This window comes from Capra hircus, chromosome 15 (assembly GCF_001704415.2).
Source record: "Capra hircus breed San Clemente chromosome 15, ASM170441v1, whole genome shotgun sequence".
NCBI lineage: Eukaryota > Metazoa > Chordata > Mammalia > Artiodactyla > Bovidae > Capra > Capra hircus.
The window spans coordinates 35,300,399-35,315,747 of NC_030822.1; the positions used below are offsets into that span (position 1 = coordinate 35,300,399).

Genomic DNA, 15,349 nt, shown 5'->3' on the forward strand with positions numbered 1-15,349 from the left:
TTTAAAACTCCTGGAAAAAAGTTTGTAAACCCACGTGATAACTCTTTATATGAGACTCTGTTTATGAAGACAGATTTGACTACAATGGACTGCATGATTTGAAGGCTACCGGAAAGTCCTAACCTATACATTTTGCCATGTTACAGTCTTCTTTTAATTCCCTGTCACAATTCAGGTGGAGGAGAACCTTAAAATTCTTCATCTGCAATGTAAATGAAGATGGGTGCTAAACTGTTTCAGTTTTATCCAATTCCTGGCGACCCCATGGACTGTGGTCCACCACGCTCCTCTGTCTGGAGTGGCTTGCTGTGCCCTCCTCCAGGGGATCTTCCCAACCCAGGGATCAAACCCATGTCACTTATATCTCTTACATTGGCAAGCAGGTCCTTTAGGGTGGTGAGGGTACCACATCACTTTACTCGCAATGCTCTTTCTCCAGCCTATTCCCTATGCCTGTTAGTCAGCACTCCCCTGAGCTATGCTGTGCTTAGTCGCACAGTAGTGTCCAACTCTTTGCGACCCCATGGACTGCAGGCCGCCAGGCTCCTCTATCCATGGGGGTTCTCCAGGCAAGAACACTGGATTAGGTTGCTATGCCCTCCTCCAGAAGATCTTCCCAATCCAGGGATCAAACCCAGGTGTCCTACAGTGCAGGTGGATTCTTTACCATCTGAGCCACCAGGAAAGCCCAAGATTACTGGAGTAAATAACCTATATCCCTTCTCCAAGCAGCCCTCCCATACTCTCTCATAATAGTTTATGCAAGACCATGTCATTGCTCATAGCACTTATTAGTATTTCTGTTGTCCCAAAATGGTTTTAGTTCTCCCTACTTCAGAATAGAGATGGTTTCAAACTCAATTTGGTGACCCTAGTATCTAACAGTATGCCAAGGAGAAACTTTAAATGATGAGACAACAATGGCAACATTGAGCTAGCTGGGAGGAAAGAGGGAATGTGCACCTGGATTATTGCACTGAAGATGAAAAACAGAAACAGAAAGGAGATGGAAGGATTTTAAAGGTAGATCTCATCACCCTTACACTAATGCAATCAGAAGAATCAAGGTTCCTCCTGCTTACTGTTAGGTATCAGTCCAGCAGAGCTGGGTGGAACTGCTCATTCTCCTTTTAAAGTTGTTTCTTCCAGAATTTAGTAATCCTACATGGGAAATAGACGGGGAAACAGTGGAAACAGTGTCAGACTTTATTTTTGGGGCTCCAAAATCACTGCAGATGGTGACCACAGCCATGAAATTAAAAGACGCTTACTCCTTGGAAGAAAAGTTATGACCAACCTAGACAGTATATTGAAAAGCAGAGACATTACTTTGCCGACTAAGGTCCGTCTAGTCAAGGCTATGGTTTTCCCTGTGGTCATGTATGGATGTGAGAGTTGGACTGTGAAGAAGGCTGAGCGCCGAAGAACTGATGCTTTTGAACTGCGGTGTTGGAGAAGACTCATGAGAGTCCCTTGGACTGCAAGGAGATCCAAACAGTCCATTCTGAAGGAGATCAGCCCTGGGATTTCTTTGGAAGGAATGATGCTAAAGCTGAAGCTCCAGTACTTTGGCCACCTCATGGGAAGAGTTGACTCATTGGAAAAGACTCATGCTGAGAGGGATTGGGGGCAGGAGGAGAAGGGGACGACCAAGGATAAGACGGCTGGATGGCATCACTGACTCGATGGACGTGAGTCTGAGTGGACTCCGGGAGATGGTGATGGACAGGGAGGCCTGACGTGCTGCGATTCATGGGGTCGCAAAGAGTCGGACACGACTGAGTGACTGAACTGAACTGAACTGAACTAATATGAAAAACTAAGAAATAGAGTAAACAAAAAGCAATTTTTACAAATAATCCAAATCAAAATGACTTTTTAGACAAATGCAAATTCACAAACATTATTTGCAGTGCCTAATTTTTAAAATCTATAATTCAGTTCAGTTCAGTCGCTCAGTCATGTCCAACTCTTTGCGACCCCATGAATCGCAGCACGTCAGGCATCCCTGTCCATCACCAACTCCCGGAGTCCACTCAGACTCACGTCCATCGTGTCAGTGATGCCATCCAGCCATCTCATCCTCTGTCGTCCCCTTCTCCTCCTGCCCCTAATCCCTCCCAGCATCAGAGTCTTTTCCAATGAGTCAACTCTTCGCTTGAGGTAGCCAAAGTATTGGAGTTTCAGCTTCAGCATCATTCCTTCCAAAGAAATCCCAGGGCTGATCTCCTTCAGAATGGACTGGTTGGATCTCCTTGCAGTCCAAGGGACTCTCAAGAGTCTTCTCCAACACCACAGTTCAAAAGCATCAATTCTTCAGCGCTCAGCTTTCTTCACAGTCCAACTCTCACATCCATATATGACCACAAGAAAAACCATAGCCTTGACTAGATGGACCTTTGTTGGCAAAGTAATGTCTCTGCTTTTTAATATGCTATCTAGGTTGGTCATAATCTTTCTTCCAAGGAGTTAGCGTCTTTTAATTTCATGGCTGCAGTCACCATCTGCAGTGATTTTGGAGCCCCCCAAAATAAAGTCTGACACTGTTTCCACTGTTTCCCCATCTATTTCCCATGAAGTGATGGGACCGCATGCCATGATCTTCGTTTTCTGAATGTTGAGCTTTAAGCCAACTTTTTCACTCTCCACTTTCACTTTCATCAAGAGGCTTTTTAGTTCCTCTTCAATTAAAGCATAATAAATACAGCTGAAAGGTCAAATTATGGTAGCTGGTGGTCTATAGTCATTTATCTGAGTCTCTAAGTTGTGCCAGGTTCTGCTGCTTATTAGCATGTATTGTTCAAATTAAATTGTAGATATTGTAGTCCATGTAATCATTTTTAAATAGTGAAGAAACAAGAGTATGAATTTAGAGACTCACCTGTTATAAAGAAGCTTCCTAAGTAATTTTCTCCTTAATTTCTATAAAGATTTAACAGCTCTATTAAAAATTACAAAATGAAGTGAGTCAGAAAGAGAAAAAGAAATATCATATATTAATACATATATGTGAAACTTGGTGAAACAGTACAGCTGAACCTATTTGCATGGCATGGATAAAGATCTAGTCAGAGAGAACAGATATGTAGATACAAGAGTGCTATGGGTGGATGAAGTGGGAGATTGGGATTGACGTATATACTCTACCATGTTTAAAATAGATAGCTAGTGGGAACCTGCAGTATAGTGCAGGGAGCTCAGCTCAGTGCTCTGTGATGACTTAGGTAAGATGGCAGTAGGGGTGGTGAGGGGGAAGGAGATTCAAGAGGGAGAAGATATATGTGAACATACAGCTGATTCATTTTATTGTACAGAAGAAACTAACAAAATATTATAAAGCAAATATATACTCTGTTAAAATATTATAAATAAACCTTGAACAAATCAAACACTACAAAGAAATCATAGCATCTCAGCCTTCTGGATTGTTTAAAGTAATATGAATATCATACTGTGTACATAAGATATAGACAAAAATTCACTTAGTGATGGATAATCTGCCAGGATGCATAAGTCACTTAATTAAAGCAATTTGTTCTGTCTCCATGTATCTTGAATCAGTAGCTAATTTTTATCCAAATTTTACAGATCACTAAAAGGAAGGTGCAGGAACATTTGACAAAATATGACAGCACACCAAAATGGCAGCATCTCCACTGAGTTTTCAGACTTCCTTCTGAACTGTTTTGTCAGGTCCCCCAGCTGGCAGCTCTGGCTGTCCCTGCCCCTCAGTCTCCTCTTCCTACTGGCCATGGGGGTCAACACCACCCTCCTGATCACCATCCGGCTGGAGGCCTCTCTGCATGAGCCCATGTACTACCTGCTCAGCCTGCTCTCCCTGCTGGACATGGCGCTCTGCCTCACTGTCATCCCCAAGGTCCTGGCCATCTTTTGGTTTGATCTCAGGTCTATCAGCTTCTTTGCCTGCTTCCTCCAGATGTTTACCATGAATACTATTTTTGCCATGGAGTCCTGCACATTCATGGTCATGGCCTATGACCGCTATGTGGCCATTTGCCATCCTCTGTCATATCTGTCCATCATTACTGTCCAATTTGTAGTCAAAGCAGCCATTTTTATTTCGGCCAGAAGCATCTTCTTGACAGTACCCATCCCCATTCTTTCGGGACGTCTCCATTATTGTTGGGAAAATGTCATTGAGAACTGCCTCTGTGCCAATATGTCTGTCTCCAGGCTCTCCTGTGGTGATATTATCATCAATTGTCTCTACCAATTTGCTTGTGGATGGACTCTGCTGGGACTGGACCTCATCCTCATCTTCCTCTCCTACACCCTCATTCTAAGGGCTGTTCTGAGACTCAAGTCAGAGGGAGCTGTGGCCAAGGCCCTAAGCACATGTGGCTCCCACTTCATCCTGATCCTCTTCTTCAGCGCTGTCCTTCTGCTTTTGTCTTCACGCTTGTGGTAGAAAAGAAAGTGTCCTCTGATGTGCCCGTCTTGCTCAATATCCTCCACCACATCATCCCTCCAGCCCTCAACCCCATTGTCTATGGGGTGCGAACCCAAGAGATCAAGCAAGGAATCCAGAGATTACTGAAAAAAGGTTGGTAACTAGGACAACTGGATCTCTGCATTCCTAAAATAGGATGGCTTTGAGTCAATAGTGGATGAGTGGGTTGAAATTTGTTTCTATGAATTTTAATCTCGAACTATACAAATTGTCTTTGTTTTTCCTTTTAATAAAGCTTTCATTTCTTTTAGAGTTTCTCTTTCTCTCACTGCTCAAAAATGAATCTTCATGATCATTTCTCCCCTTTTCCCACACTTTTTATCCAAATGTGCAAAATAAGAAATGTCCTTAAGCAGATTCTAAAGGGAGAGATTTATGTTCCTGAATGAAAGTGAAAGTGTTAGTCACTCAGTCATGTCCCTCTCTTTGCAGGTGCATGGACTATAGCCTGCCAAGCTCCTCTGTCCATGGGATTCTCCAGGCAAAAATACTGGAGTGGGTAGCCATTCCCTCCTTCAGGGGATCTACCTGACCCAGGGATTGAACCCAGGTTTCTGGCAATGCAGGCAGATTCTTTACCATCTGAGCCACCAGGGAAGTCCTGAAAAAGTAACTTTTAATATGACATATATTTCATATTCTGGTGTAAACAATTGTGGATGTTCTGTGGGCTATATTATATAATTTGTAAGGTGTTCTTATTCTTATTTCCACTAAATATAACATATTAGAGACAAAGACATAGGAGCTGAAACTTTAGCCCTGAATAGTGAAAGGTTGCTTTTGGTCTCTGTGTGCTTATTCAGTCAGTTCAGTCATGCCCAACTCTTTCCAACTTCATAGACTGTAGCCCACAGGTTTTTCTGACCATGGAATTATCCTGGCAAGAATACTGGAGTAGGTTGCCACTTTCTACTCTAACTGGTAGGTAAATGGGTCTTTTTCTCTCAGTCTCCAACCATATCACAAGCTTCTTTCTCACTGCCTTACTGTCTCTCCTCTTCTCTTCTCCAGGATTGTGCATTGCAAGGGGACACAATTTTTTTCTGAATACTCTTGCGTGTAACAATTATCATGAAGTTTTAGCAGTTTTAAGAGACTACTAAATTTTTTCCCCAAAGTGTCTGTGCTTTGGACATGTATCTCTTGAATCCAAAAGATATGCAAAGACAGCTATGTGAATGAGTTAAAGAATTGTTAAGCAATATAATATGTGATTCAGTAATAATACTTGCAGATATAACAAATTATATGGAAATTATTTCTTATTAATTTTACAGTTTCTAAGCACATTTGTGTCCTGGGAATTCTGTTAACTATTAAGATACAAAAATAAATCAAACATTAGTATTGCTTTTGGGAGTTCAAAGTTGGACTAAGAAGAATACAAATAATAATTCCAGAAATATATTCTTCTCAAATGAAGAGGCTGAGGAATGGAATCATGTGCTTCTATGGGCATTTCTTTGGAAGGAATGATGCTAAAGCTGAAACTCCAGTACTTTGGCCACCTCATGCGAAGAGTTGACTCATTGGAAAAGACTCTGATGCTGGGAGAGATTGGGGGCAGGAGGAGAAGGGGACGACCAAGGATAAGATGGCTGGATGGCATCACTGACTCGATGGACATGAGTCTGAGTGAACTCTGGGAGTTGGTGATAGACAGGGAGGCCTGGCGTGCTGCGATTCATGGGGTCGCAAAGAGTCAGACACAACTGAGTGACTGAACTAACTGACTGACTGATGGACATTAAGGTGCTGGGCAACATAGGAAAGCACCAGACGGAGTTAGAAGGTCTGAGTTGTAAGCTTTGCACAACAACACACACACACAATTTCCTGGGAACAAATGAGTTGGTCTCACTATGTTTCATGTTATTCTATTACTTGAAAATAGTGAATAATTTGTTTAGAAGATCATTTCTACATATAAGATTTGTGCCTCAGTGACAACATGTGTGTTATATCATTTTCACCATGGAAGGAAAATCTCACAAAGCTTAGCACTATCCCCAAAATCTGGTTCTTTCAATCACCACTGAAAGCATCAGAATACATCTCTTGACCTACTTAAGCTTTCATTCTGCAAACATCTATAGAAATCATTTTCTTCTTCCTCTCATAATGTAAAAGAAAAAATTACTATTTGATTTCTCTGCTCCTCTTTAGCACTAGAAGCAAATATTTTAAAAACAAGCATGCACTTACATAAGAAGCAATAAGTATAAGCATATATCAGTATTTTATTGGTGAAAATGCATTCTCAAAAGTAGAAAGCAATCTGTCAAGATACTACTTCGTTCATACTATAGATAACCTTTTTCATTATTACTTGAAGATCTCCCACAAAACCCATTCACTCAAAGATTTCAATATTAAAAAATGTCATGGTTTAAAATTGTATAACTGGATACCAAGGTGAAGGTCTTACAAATATAGATATAATATCATCTAACTTAAATATAAGATTTTACATATTATTAATGAAACCATTATGAACATGTAAGTCAAGACTTTGTGTGGATAAATGTTTTGTCTTCTTGGTGTTACAAGTAGATTGCAAAGATTGTACAGTAAGGGTATGATTAAATTTCTAGCAGATTGCCAAGCTGCTTTGAATATCTTTGTTCCATTTTACATTTCCACCAACAGTGAGAAACCGGTTCTTACTGGGTTTCTCACCCATGCCAACATCCATGCCAACACTTGGTGTTTTCAGTCTCTTTAAAATCCAACCCTTCTAGTAGCTGTGCAGTGGCATCTCTTTGTTGTTGTTCAGTAGCCCCATCCTATCTGACTCTTTAAGACGCCATGGACTGCAGCATGTGAGGCTTCCCTGTCCTTCACCATCTCCTGGAGTTTGCTCGAAAATCTGGTTTTTGTGTTGTTCTAATTGGCTGTTTAAATGGCTTGTTTTGAAAACAGTCTATTGAAGTCTTTCATTTTTAAATTCGGTTATTTATTTTATACATAAATAATAGCATTATAAATTTAGAAAAGAATACTTGGTAGAAATATCCATTATGAAAATTTCTCACAACCTATGGTTTGCTTGCTTTCTCATTTTCCCATGTTTCATTTTTTAAAGAGCTGTTGTTTTAAATTTTGATGAAATAGAATATCATTACTAAGTCTTTAGGAGAAGGCAATGGCAACTCATTCCAGTACTCTTGCCTGGAAGATCCCATGGAGGGAGGAGCCTGGTGGGCTGCAGTCCATGGGGTTACTCAGAGTCGGACCCGACTGAGCACCTTCACTTTCACTTTTCACTTTAATGCATTGGAGAAGGAAATGACAACCCACTATAGTGTTCTTGCCTGGAGAATCCCAGGGATGAGGGTGCCTGGTGGGCTGCTGTCTATGGGGTCGCACAGAGTCGGACATGACTGAAGTGACTTAGCAGCAGCAGCAGCATTAAGTGTTTTGATGCACTTTTTGTCCTAACTAAGAAATATGACCAGTCTTGGGGCTTCCCAGGTGACTCAGTGGTAAGGAATCCATCCGTCAATGCAGGAGATGCAAGATCCCTGGGTCAGAAGATCTCCTGGAGAAGGAAATAACAACCGCTCCAGTATTCTCGCCTGGGAAATTCCATGGACAGAGGAACCTGGCAGGCTACAGTCCACAGAGTCGCAAAGAGTCAGACATGACTGAGCACACACATGTGACCTATCTTAAGTTTATAAAGACTTCTCCAACAGTTTCTAATAATTTTTACTTTAAGATTTTAGGTGTAAGTCTGTAGCCTAAGGTTTGTATGTGGTATTGGATAATGACTCCTTTTTTTTTTTTTTTTTTTCAAATGGAAATACATCGTTGCAGCAGCATTTGCTGAAAAGACTATAATTTCTCCCATTGAATTACCTTAGGCCCTTAGTCAAAAGGCAACATTCATTAATGTATAGGTCTATTTCTGGACCCTCCATTCTTTTCCATTATTCTATGTATACTTACACAGAAAACATAATGTCTTGATTACTTTACCACATTTTGTGTAATGAAATGAAATAATGTGAGTGCTCCAAAGTTGTTCCTTGTTAAAATTGTCCTTACTCTTTTATGTCCTTTTTGTTTTCATACAAATTTTAGAAAAAAACTTTCCAATTTCTACAAAAAGGCTGCTATGATTTTTATTTAGGATTACATTGAGTCTACAGATCAGTTTGATGAACATTAATGTCCTGAAAATATTGCACCTTCAAACTCATGCAAATATCATATATTTACATTTTTTAAGGGTTTCCAGATGCCAATAGGGCTAAAGAACCTGCCTGTCAACGCAGGAGACATGACAGACAGGGTTCAATCCCTGGGGCAGGTATGGCAACCCACTCCAGTATTCTTGCCTGGAGAAGCCCATGGACAGAGGAGCCTGGTGAGCTACAGTCCATAGGGTTGCAAAGAGTTGGACACAATGAAGCTACTTAGAACTCATGAATTCATATTTTTTTACATTTTCTTAGTTATCATAGCAATATTTTTAGTCCCGTGTACAGATCTCACATATGTTTTTTAAAAGTTTTCCTATGTATTATAATGTAATACTATTTTCAATTTTTCAAGTTCATTTTCCAATGGTTTGCTTCTAGTACATAAAAATATTGATTTTATCTGTTGATCTTGTATTCTGAGATTTTTGCAGTTTTAAAAATTGAATTTGAAAGACTTTCCACATGCTTGATATGGTCTTCTTTAAATAAGACAATTTTGCTTCATTCTCCCCAAACTATATGCATTTTTCCTTTCATTTATTGCATTGCTTAGGAAATCCAGTACAATGTTAGCTGCAAAGGGTGCACACACAGCACACACATTATGAAAGGATATTGAATTTTGTTAAATGTTTTTTCTGATTTAATTAAGATCGTTGTATATTTTCCCTCTACTTTGTTGATATAAATAACTAGATCAAATTATATTTTATTGTTAGACCAATCAAAAAAAGATGAATGGATAAAGAAGATGTGATATATAGATAGATAGTTAGATAGATGGCAACAAAATTGAATGGACTTGGTAGGGTACTATGCATAGAAAAATAACTGAGATAGAGCAAGACAAATATTATGTGATATCATGTGTATGTGAAACCTAAAAAGTAAAACTAGTGAATATAACAAGATAGCAACAGACCTGTAGATATAGATAACAAACTAAAACAGAGTATAATATTTAAAAATTGTGAATCACTAAGTGGATCACCTAAAACTTACATATTATTGCAAATCAACTATAGGTCAATTTAAAAAATTTTTAAAGTATGTTTATAAGCCATAACTAAAAAAAATTTCAGCACTTATGTTTTTTTTAGATACAAGCAGTGAAGTGTGTGTGTGTTTGCATGCCAGTGGTGCCTGATTCTTTGTGAGCCCATGGACTGCTCTTCTGTCCATGGAATTTCCAGGCAAGAATGCTAGAAAGGGTTGCCATTTCCTCCTCCAGGGGATCTTCCCAACCCAGGGATCAAACCTGCATCTCCTGAGTCTGTTGCATTGGCAGGCAGATTCTTTACCACTGAGCCACCGCAGTTCAGTTCAGTTCAGTCGCTCAGTTGTGCCCAACTCTTTGCAACCCCATGAACCATAGCACACCAGGCCTCCCTGTCCATCACCAACTTCCGGAGTTTACCCAAACTCATGCCCATTGAGTCGGTGATGTCATCCAACTATCTCATCCTCTGTCGTCCCCTTCTCCTCCTGCCCACAATCTTTCCCAGCATCAAGGTCTTTTCAAATGAGTCAGCTCTTCGCATCAGATGGCCAAAGTACTGGAGTTTCAGCTTCAACATCAGTCCTTCCAATGAACAATCAGGACTGATCTCCTTTAAGACAGACTGGTTGGGTCTCCTTGCAGTCCAAGTGACTCTCAAGAGTCTTCTCCAACACCATAGTTTAAAAGCATCAATTCTTCAGCACTCAGCTTTCTTTATAGTCCAACTGTCACACCCATACATGACTACTGGAATAACCATAGCCTTGACTAGACGGACCTTTGTTGACAATGTAATCTCTGTGCTTTTTAATATGCTGTCTAGGTTGGTCGTAGCTTTCCTTCCAAGGAGTAAGTGTCTTAATTTCATGGCTGCAATCACCATCTACAGTGATATTGGAGCCCAGAAAAATAAACTGTCACACTGTTTCCAATGTTTCCCCATCTATTTGCCAAGAAGTGATGGGACTGGATGCCGTGATCTCTGTTTTCTGAATGTTGAGCTTTAAGCCAACGTTTTCACTCTCCTCTTTCACTTTCATCAAGAGGCTTTTTAGTTCTTCACTTTCTGCCATAAGGGTGGTGTCATCTGCATATCTGAGGTTATTGATATTTCTCCCAGTGAACTTGATTCCAGCCTGTGCTTCTTCCAGCCCAGCGTTTCTCATGATGTATTCTGCATATAAGTTAAATAAGCAGGGTGACAATATACAGCCTTGACATACTCCTTTTCCTATTTGGAACCAGTCTGTTGTTCCATGTCCAGTTCTAACTGCTGCTTCCTGACCTGCACACACATTTCTCAAGAGGCAGGTCAGTTGGTATTCCCATCTCTTTCAGAATTTTCCACATTTTATTGTGATCCACACAGTCAAAGGCTTTGGCGTAGTCAGTAAAGCAGAAATAGATTTTTTTTTCTGGAACTCTCTTGCTTTTTCGATGATCCAGAGGAGGTTGGCAATTTGATCTCTGGTTCCTCTGCCTTTTCTAAAACCAGCTTGAACATCTAGAAGTTCACAGTTCACGTATTGCTGAAGCCTGGCTTGGAGAATTTTGAGTATTACTTTACTAGTGTGTGAGATGAGTGCAATTGTGCAGTAGTTTGAGCATTCTTTGGTATTGCCTTTCTTTGGGATTGGAATAAAAACTGACCTTTTCCAGTCCAGTGGCCACTGCTGAGTTTTCCAAATTTGCTGGCATATTGAGTGCAGCAGTTTCACAGGCAGCTGCATGGTGCAGGAGCAGCAGCGAGGAGATACCCCATTGAACCACCTGGGAAGCCCTAAATAAGCATACTGGAGATTAATTAATACAACATATTTTAAGTAAAATGGAGATTTCACTTTTCAGAAGGGAAAAGAAATAGGATATTGAGATAAGCAGAAGAAAGTGAAATAAAAATAAAACAAAGAAGTACCTTAAGGAAATGGATGATGCTTGCTCCCATAATTTGAAAAGCAGGAATAATATAAGTGAGGTTAAAATGAAAATAAAAATAGAGGAGCAAATCATGCTTCCTAATAACCAGTTGTATACAAATACCATTTAAGAATATTTTATGCACCAAAGACTATTGTTGTATTTTCTCTCTGAAAAATACATTGTGTTTTCTAGATAATATTTTCTTAATTTTCTTTTGCGTTTTTATCATTATTACATCGATCCATTCAATAGCATGATTTTGGAAGTCCCTGTATATTAAACATATTTCAGGAATTCCATGAGAACTTCTGAGTGAGTTTATAGAATCTATGGAAAGTACCAGAAGTGTATATGCAAAATGATACGAACACATAAGGATGAATGTAAGACCCATAGCCGGAAACTATCTACAGAGCACATATCAATGGAAGTTTGGATTCCAATTCCCTCTCTTTTACAGAGAAAGAAAACCATCGCTTCTCCTATCTTCCTGCCTTCCTGTTCCAAAATGACCTTTTTGTCCAAAGGGAGCAGCTATGGAGAAGCTCCCAGAGGGCAGAGTCTCTGAGCCTTAGAGTTATAGCTAGCCCAGGTACTTGGGAAATATTCAAGGTTCCAATATCAGTGGAACCAGACTGTATTTTCACATCTGTAAGTGAATAAAGCAGAAACAGATGTTTTTCTGGAACTCTTTTGCTTTTTCCATGATCCAGCAGATGTTGGCAATTTGATCTCTGGTTCCTCTGCCTTTTCTAAAACCAGCTTGAACATCAGGAAGTTCACAGTTCACATATTGCTGAAGCCTGGCTTGGAGAATTTTGAGCATTACTTTACTAGCATGTGAGATGAGTGCAATTGTGCGGTAGTTTGAGCATTCTTCAGCATTGCCTTTCTTTGGAATTGGAATGAAAACTGGGGAATGAGTGGAGGGTGTCAAAAACAAGTTCCTCAGATTTTGGGTCAATCTAAATAATTTTTAAAAGCTATGGGCTTCCCTTGTGGCTCAGCTGGTAAAGAATTTGCCTGCAATGCAGGAGACCTGGTTTCAGTCCCTGGATTGGGAAGATCCCCTGCTAAAGGGAAAGGCTACCCACACCAGTATTCTGGCCTGGAGAATTCCATGGGCTGTATAGTCCATGGGTCACAAAGAGTCAGACACGACTGAGTGACTTTCGCTTTCACGTGGCTGCCAAAACCAGAAAATTGTATCTGAAAATGAATGAGGTATCTCACCGGATACCCTCCACAATACCTGTAACTGCACTTTGGATAGATGTCTTACAGCTCTGCCTGAGTTTTGTAGAATTAGGTGAACCCTAACAACTCTTCCACTTCTCAAACAGAGCTTCAGTGGTGCTGCACTGTGGCCTATACTGCAGTTTGGGATAAAGCTTGGGTGGCTAGGTTTGCATGCTAGCCTTGGACCTTCAACTTTCCTGGCTTCTTCCTACCCCTGGCTGGTGCCAGTAACCATTAGCCCCAGGTCCTCAGCCCTAGTGCTGCATTTGGCAAGTTCTGATTGTAAAAAAAAAAAAAAAAAAAAAGATAGACACAGTAGAGTAGGAGAAGGTGAGGCTTCTATACTTCTAAGGCTGTGTTGCTTGTTCAGGGCTTTTGGAGAGGCATTTGCACTGAAGATTTCCTTCTTCTCCAAGGCAAACCATTAAATATCACAGTAATCAAAGTCTATGCCCCAACCAATAATGCTGAAGAGCCTGAAGTTGAATGGTTCTACGAAGACCTAAAAGGCCTTTTAGAACTAACACCCAAAAAAGATGTCCTTTTCATTAGAGGGGACTGGAATGCAAAAGTAGGAAGTCAAGAAACACCTGCAGTAACAGGTAAATTTGGCCTTGGAATGCAGAATGAAGAAGGGCAAAGACTAATAGAGTTTTCCCAAGAAAATGCACTGCTCATAGCAAACACCCTCTTCCAACAACATAAGAGAAGACTCTACACATGGACATCACCAGATGGTCAACACCAAAATCAGGTTGATTATATTATTTGCAGCCAAAGATGGAGAAGCTCTATACAGTCAACAAAAACAAGACCAGGAGCTGACTGTGGCTCAGATCATGAACTCCTTATTACCAAATTCAGACTTTAATTGAAGAAAGTAGGGAAAACCGCTAGACCATTTAGGTATGACCTAAAATCAAATCCCTTATGATTATACAGTGGAAGTGAGAAATAGATTTAAGGGACTAGATCTGATAGATAGAGTGCCTGATGAACTATGGATGGAGGTTCGTGACATTGTACAGGAGACAGGGATCAAGAACATCCCGATGGAAAAGAAATGAAAAAAAGCAAAATGGCTGTCTGGGGAGGCCTTACAAATAGCTGTGAAAAGAAGAGAAGCGAAAAGCAAAGGAGAAAAGGAAAGATATAAGCATCTGAATGCAGAGTTCCAAAGAATAGCAAGAAGGGATGAGAAAGCCTTCCTCAGCTATCAATGCAAAGAAATAGAGGAAAACAATACAATGGGAAAGCCTAGAGATCTCTTCAAGAAAATTAGAGACACCAAGGGAACATTTCATGCAAAGATGGGCTTGATAAAGGACAGAAATAGTATGGACCTAACAGAAGCAGAAGATATTAAGAAGAGGAGGCAGGAATACACAGAAGAACTGTACAAAATATATCTCCATGACCCAGATAATCACGATGATGTGATCACTAATCTAGAGCCAGACATCCTGGAATGTGAAGTCAAGTGGGCCTTAGAAAGCATCACTATGAACAAAGCTAGTGGAGGTGATGGAATTCCAGTAGAGCTATTTCAAATCCTGAAAGATGATGCTGTGAAAGTGCTGCACTCAATATGCCAGAAAATTTGGAAAACTCAGCAGTGGCCACAGGACTAGAAAAGGTCAGTTTTCATTCCAATTCCAAAGAAAGGCAATGCCAAAGAATGCTCAAACTACCGCACAATTGTACTCATCTCACACGCTAGTAAAGTAATGCTCAAAATTCTCCAAGCCAGACTTCAGCAATACGTGAATCGTGAACTCCCTGATGTTCAAGCTGGTTTTAGAAAAGGCAGAGGAACCAGAGATCAAATTGCCAACATCCGCTGGATCATGGAAAAAGCAAGAGAGTTCCAGAAAAACATCTATTTCTGCTTTATTGACTATGCCAAAGCCTTTGACTGTGTGGATCACAATCAACTGTGGAAAATTCTGAAAGAGATGGGAATACCAGACCACCTGACCTGCCTCTTGAGAAATCTGTATGCATGTGAGGAAGCAACAGTTAGAACTGCACATGGAACAACAGACTGGTTCCAAATAGGAAAAGGAGTACATCAAGGCTGTATATTGTGACCTGCTTATTTAACTTATATGCAGAGTACATCATGAGAAACGCTGGACTGGAAGAAATACAAGCTGGAATCAAGATTGCCGGGAGAAATATCAATAACCTCAGATATGCATTTGACACCACCCTTATGGCAGAAAGTGAAGAGGAGCTAAAGAGCCTCTTGATGAAAGTGAAAGAGGAGAGTGAAAAAAGTTGGCTTAAAGCTCAGCATTCAAAACACGAAGATCATGGCATCTGGTCCCATCACTTCATGGGAAATAGATGGAGAAACAGTGGAAACAGTGTCAGACTTTATTTTTTGAGGCTCCAAAATCACTTCAGATGGTGACTGCAGCCATGAAATTAAAAGATGCTTACTCCTTGGAAGAAAAGTTATGACCAACCTAGATAGTATATTCAAAAGCAGAGACATTACTTTGC

The 15,349-nt window shown here is 40.3% G+C and overlaps 1 protein-coding gene across 1 annotated transcript; it reads left to right on the forward strand.

The window, feature by feature from the left end:
• Nucleotides 3,626-4,572, forward strand: LOC102182153 (olfactory receptor 56A3-like). The gene is given in 2 exon segments (XM_005689777.2): nucleotides 3,626-4,403; nucleotides 4,406-4,572. Coding segments are annotated over 2 exon segments (945 nt in total).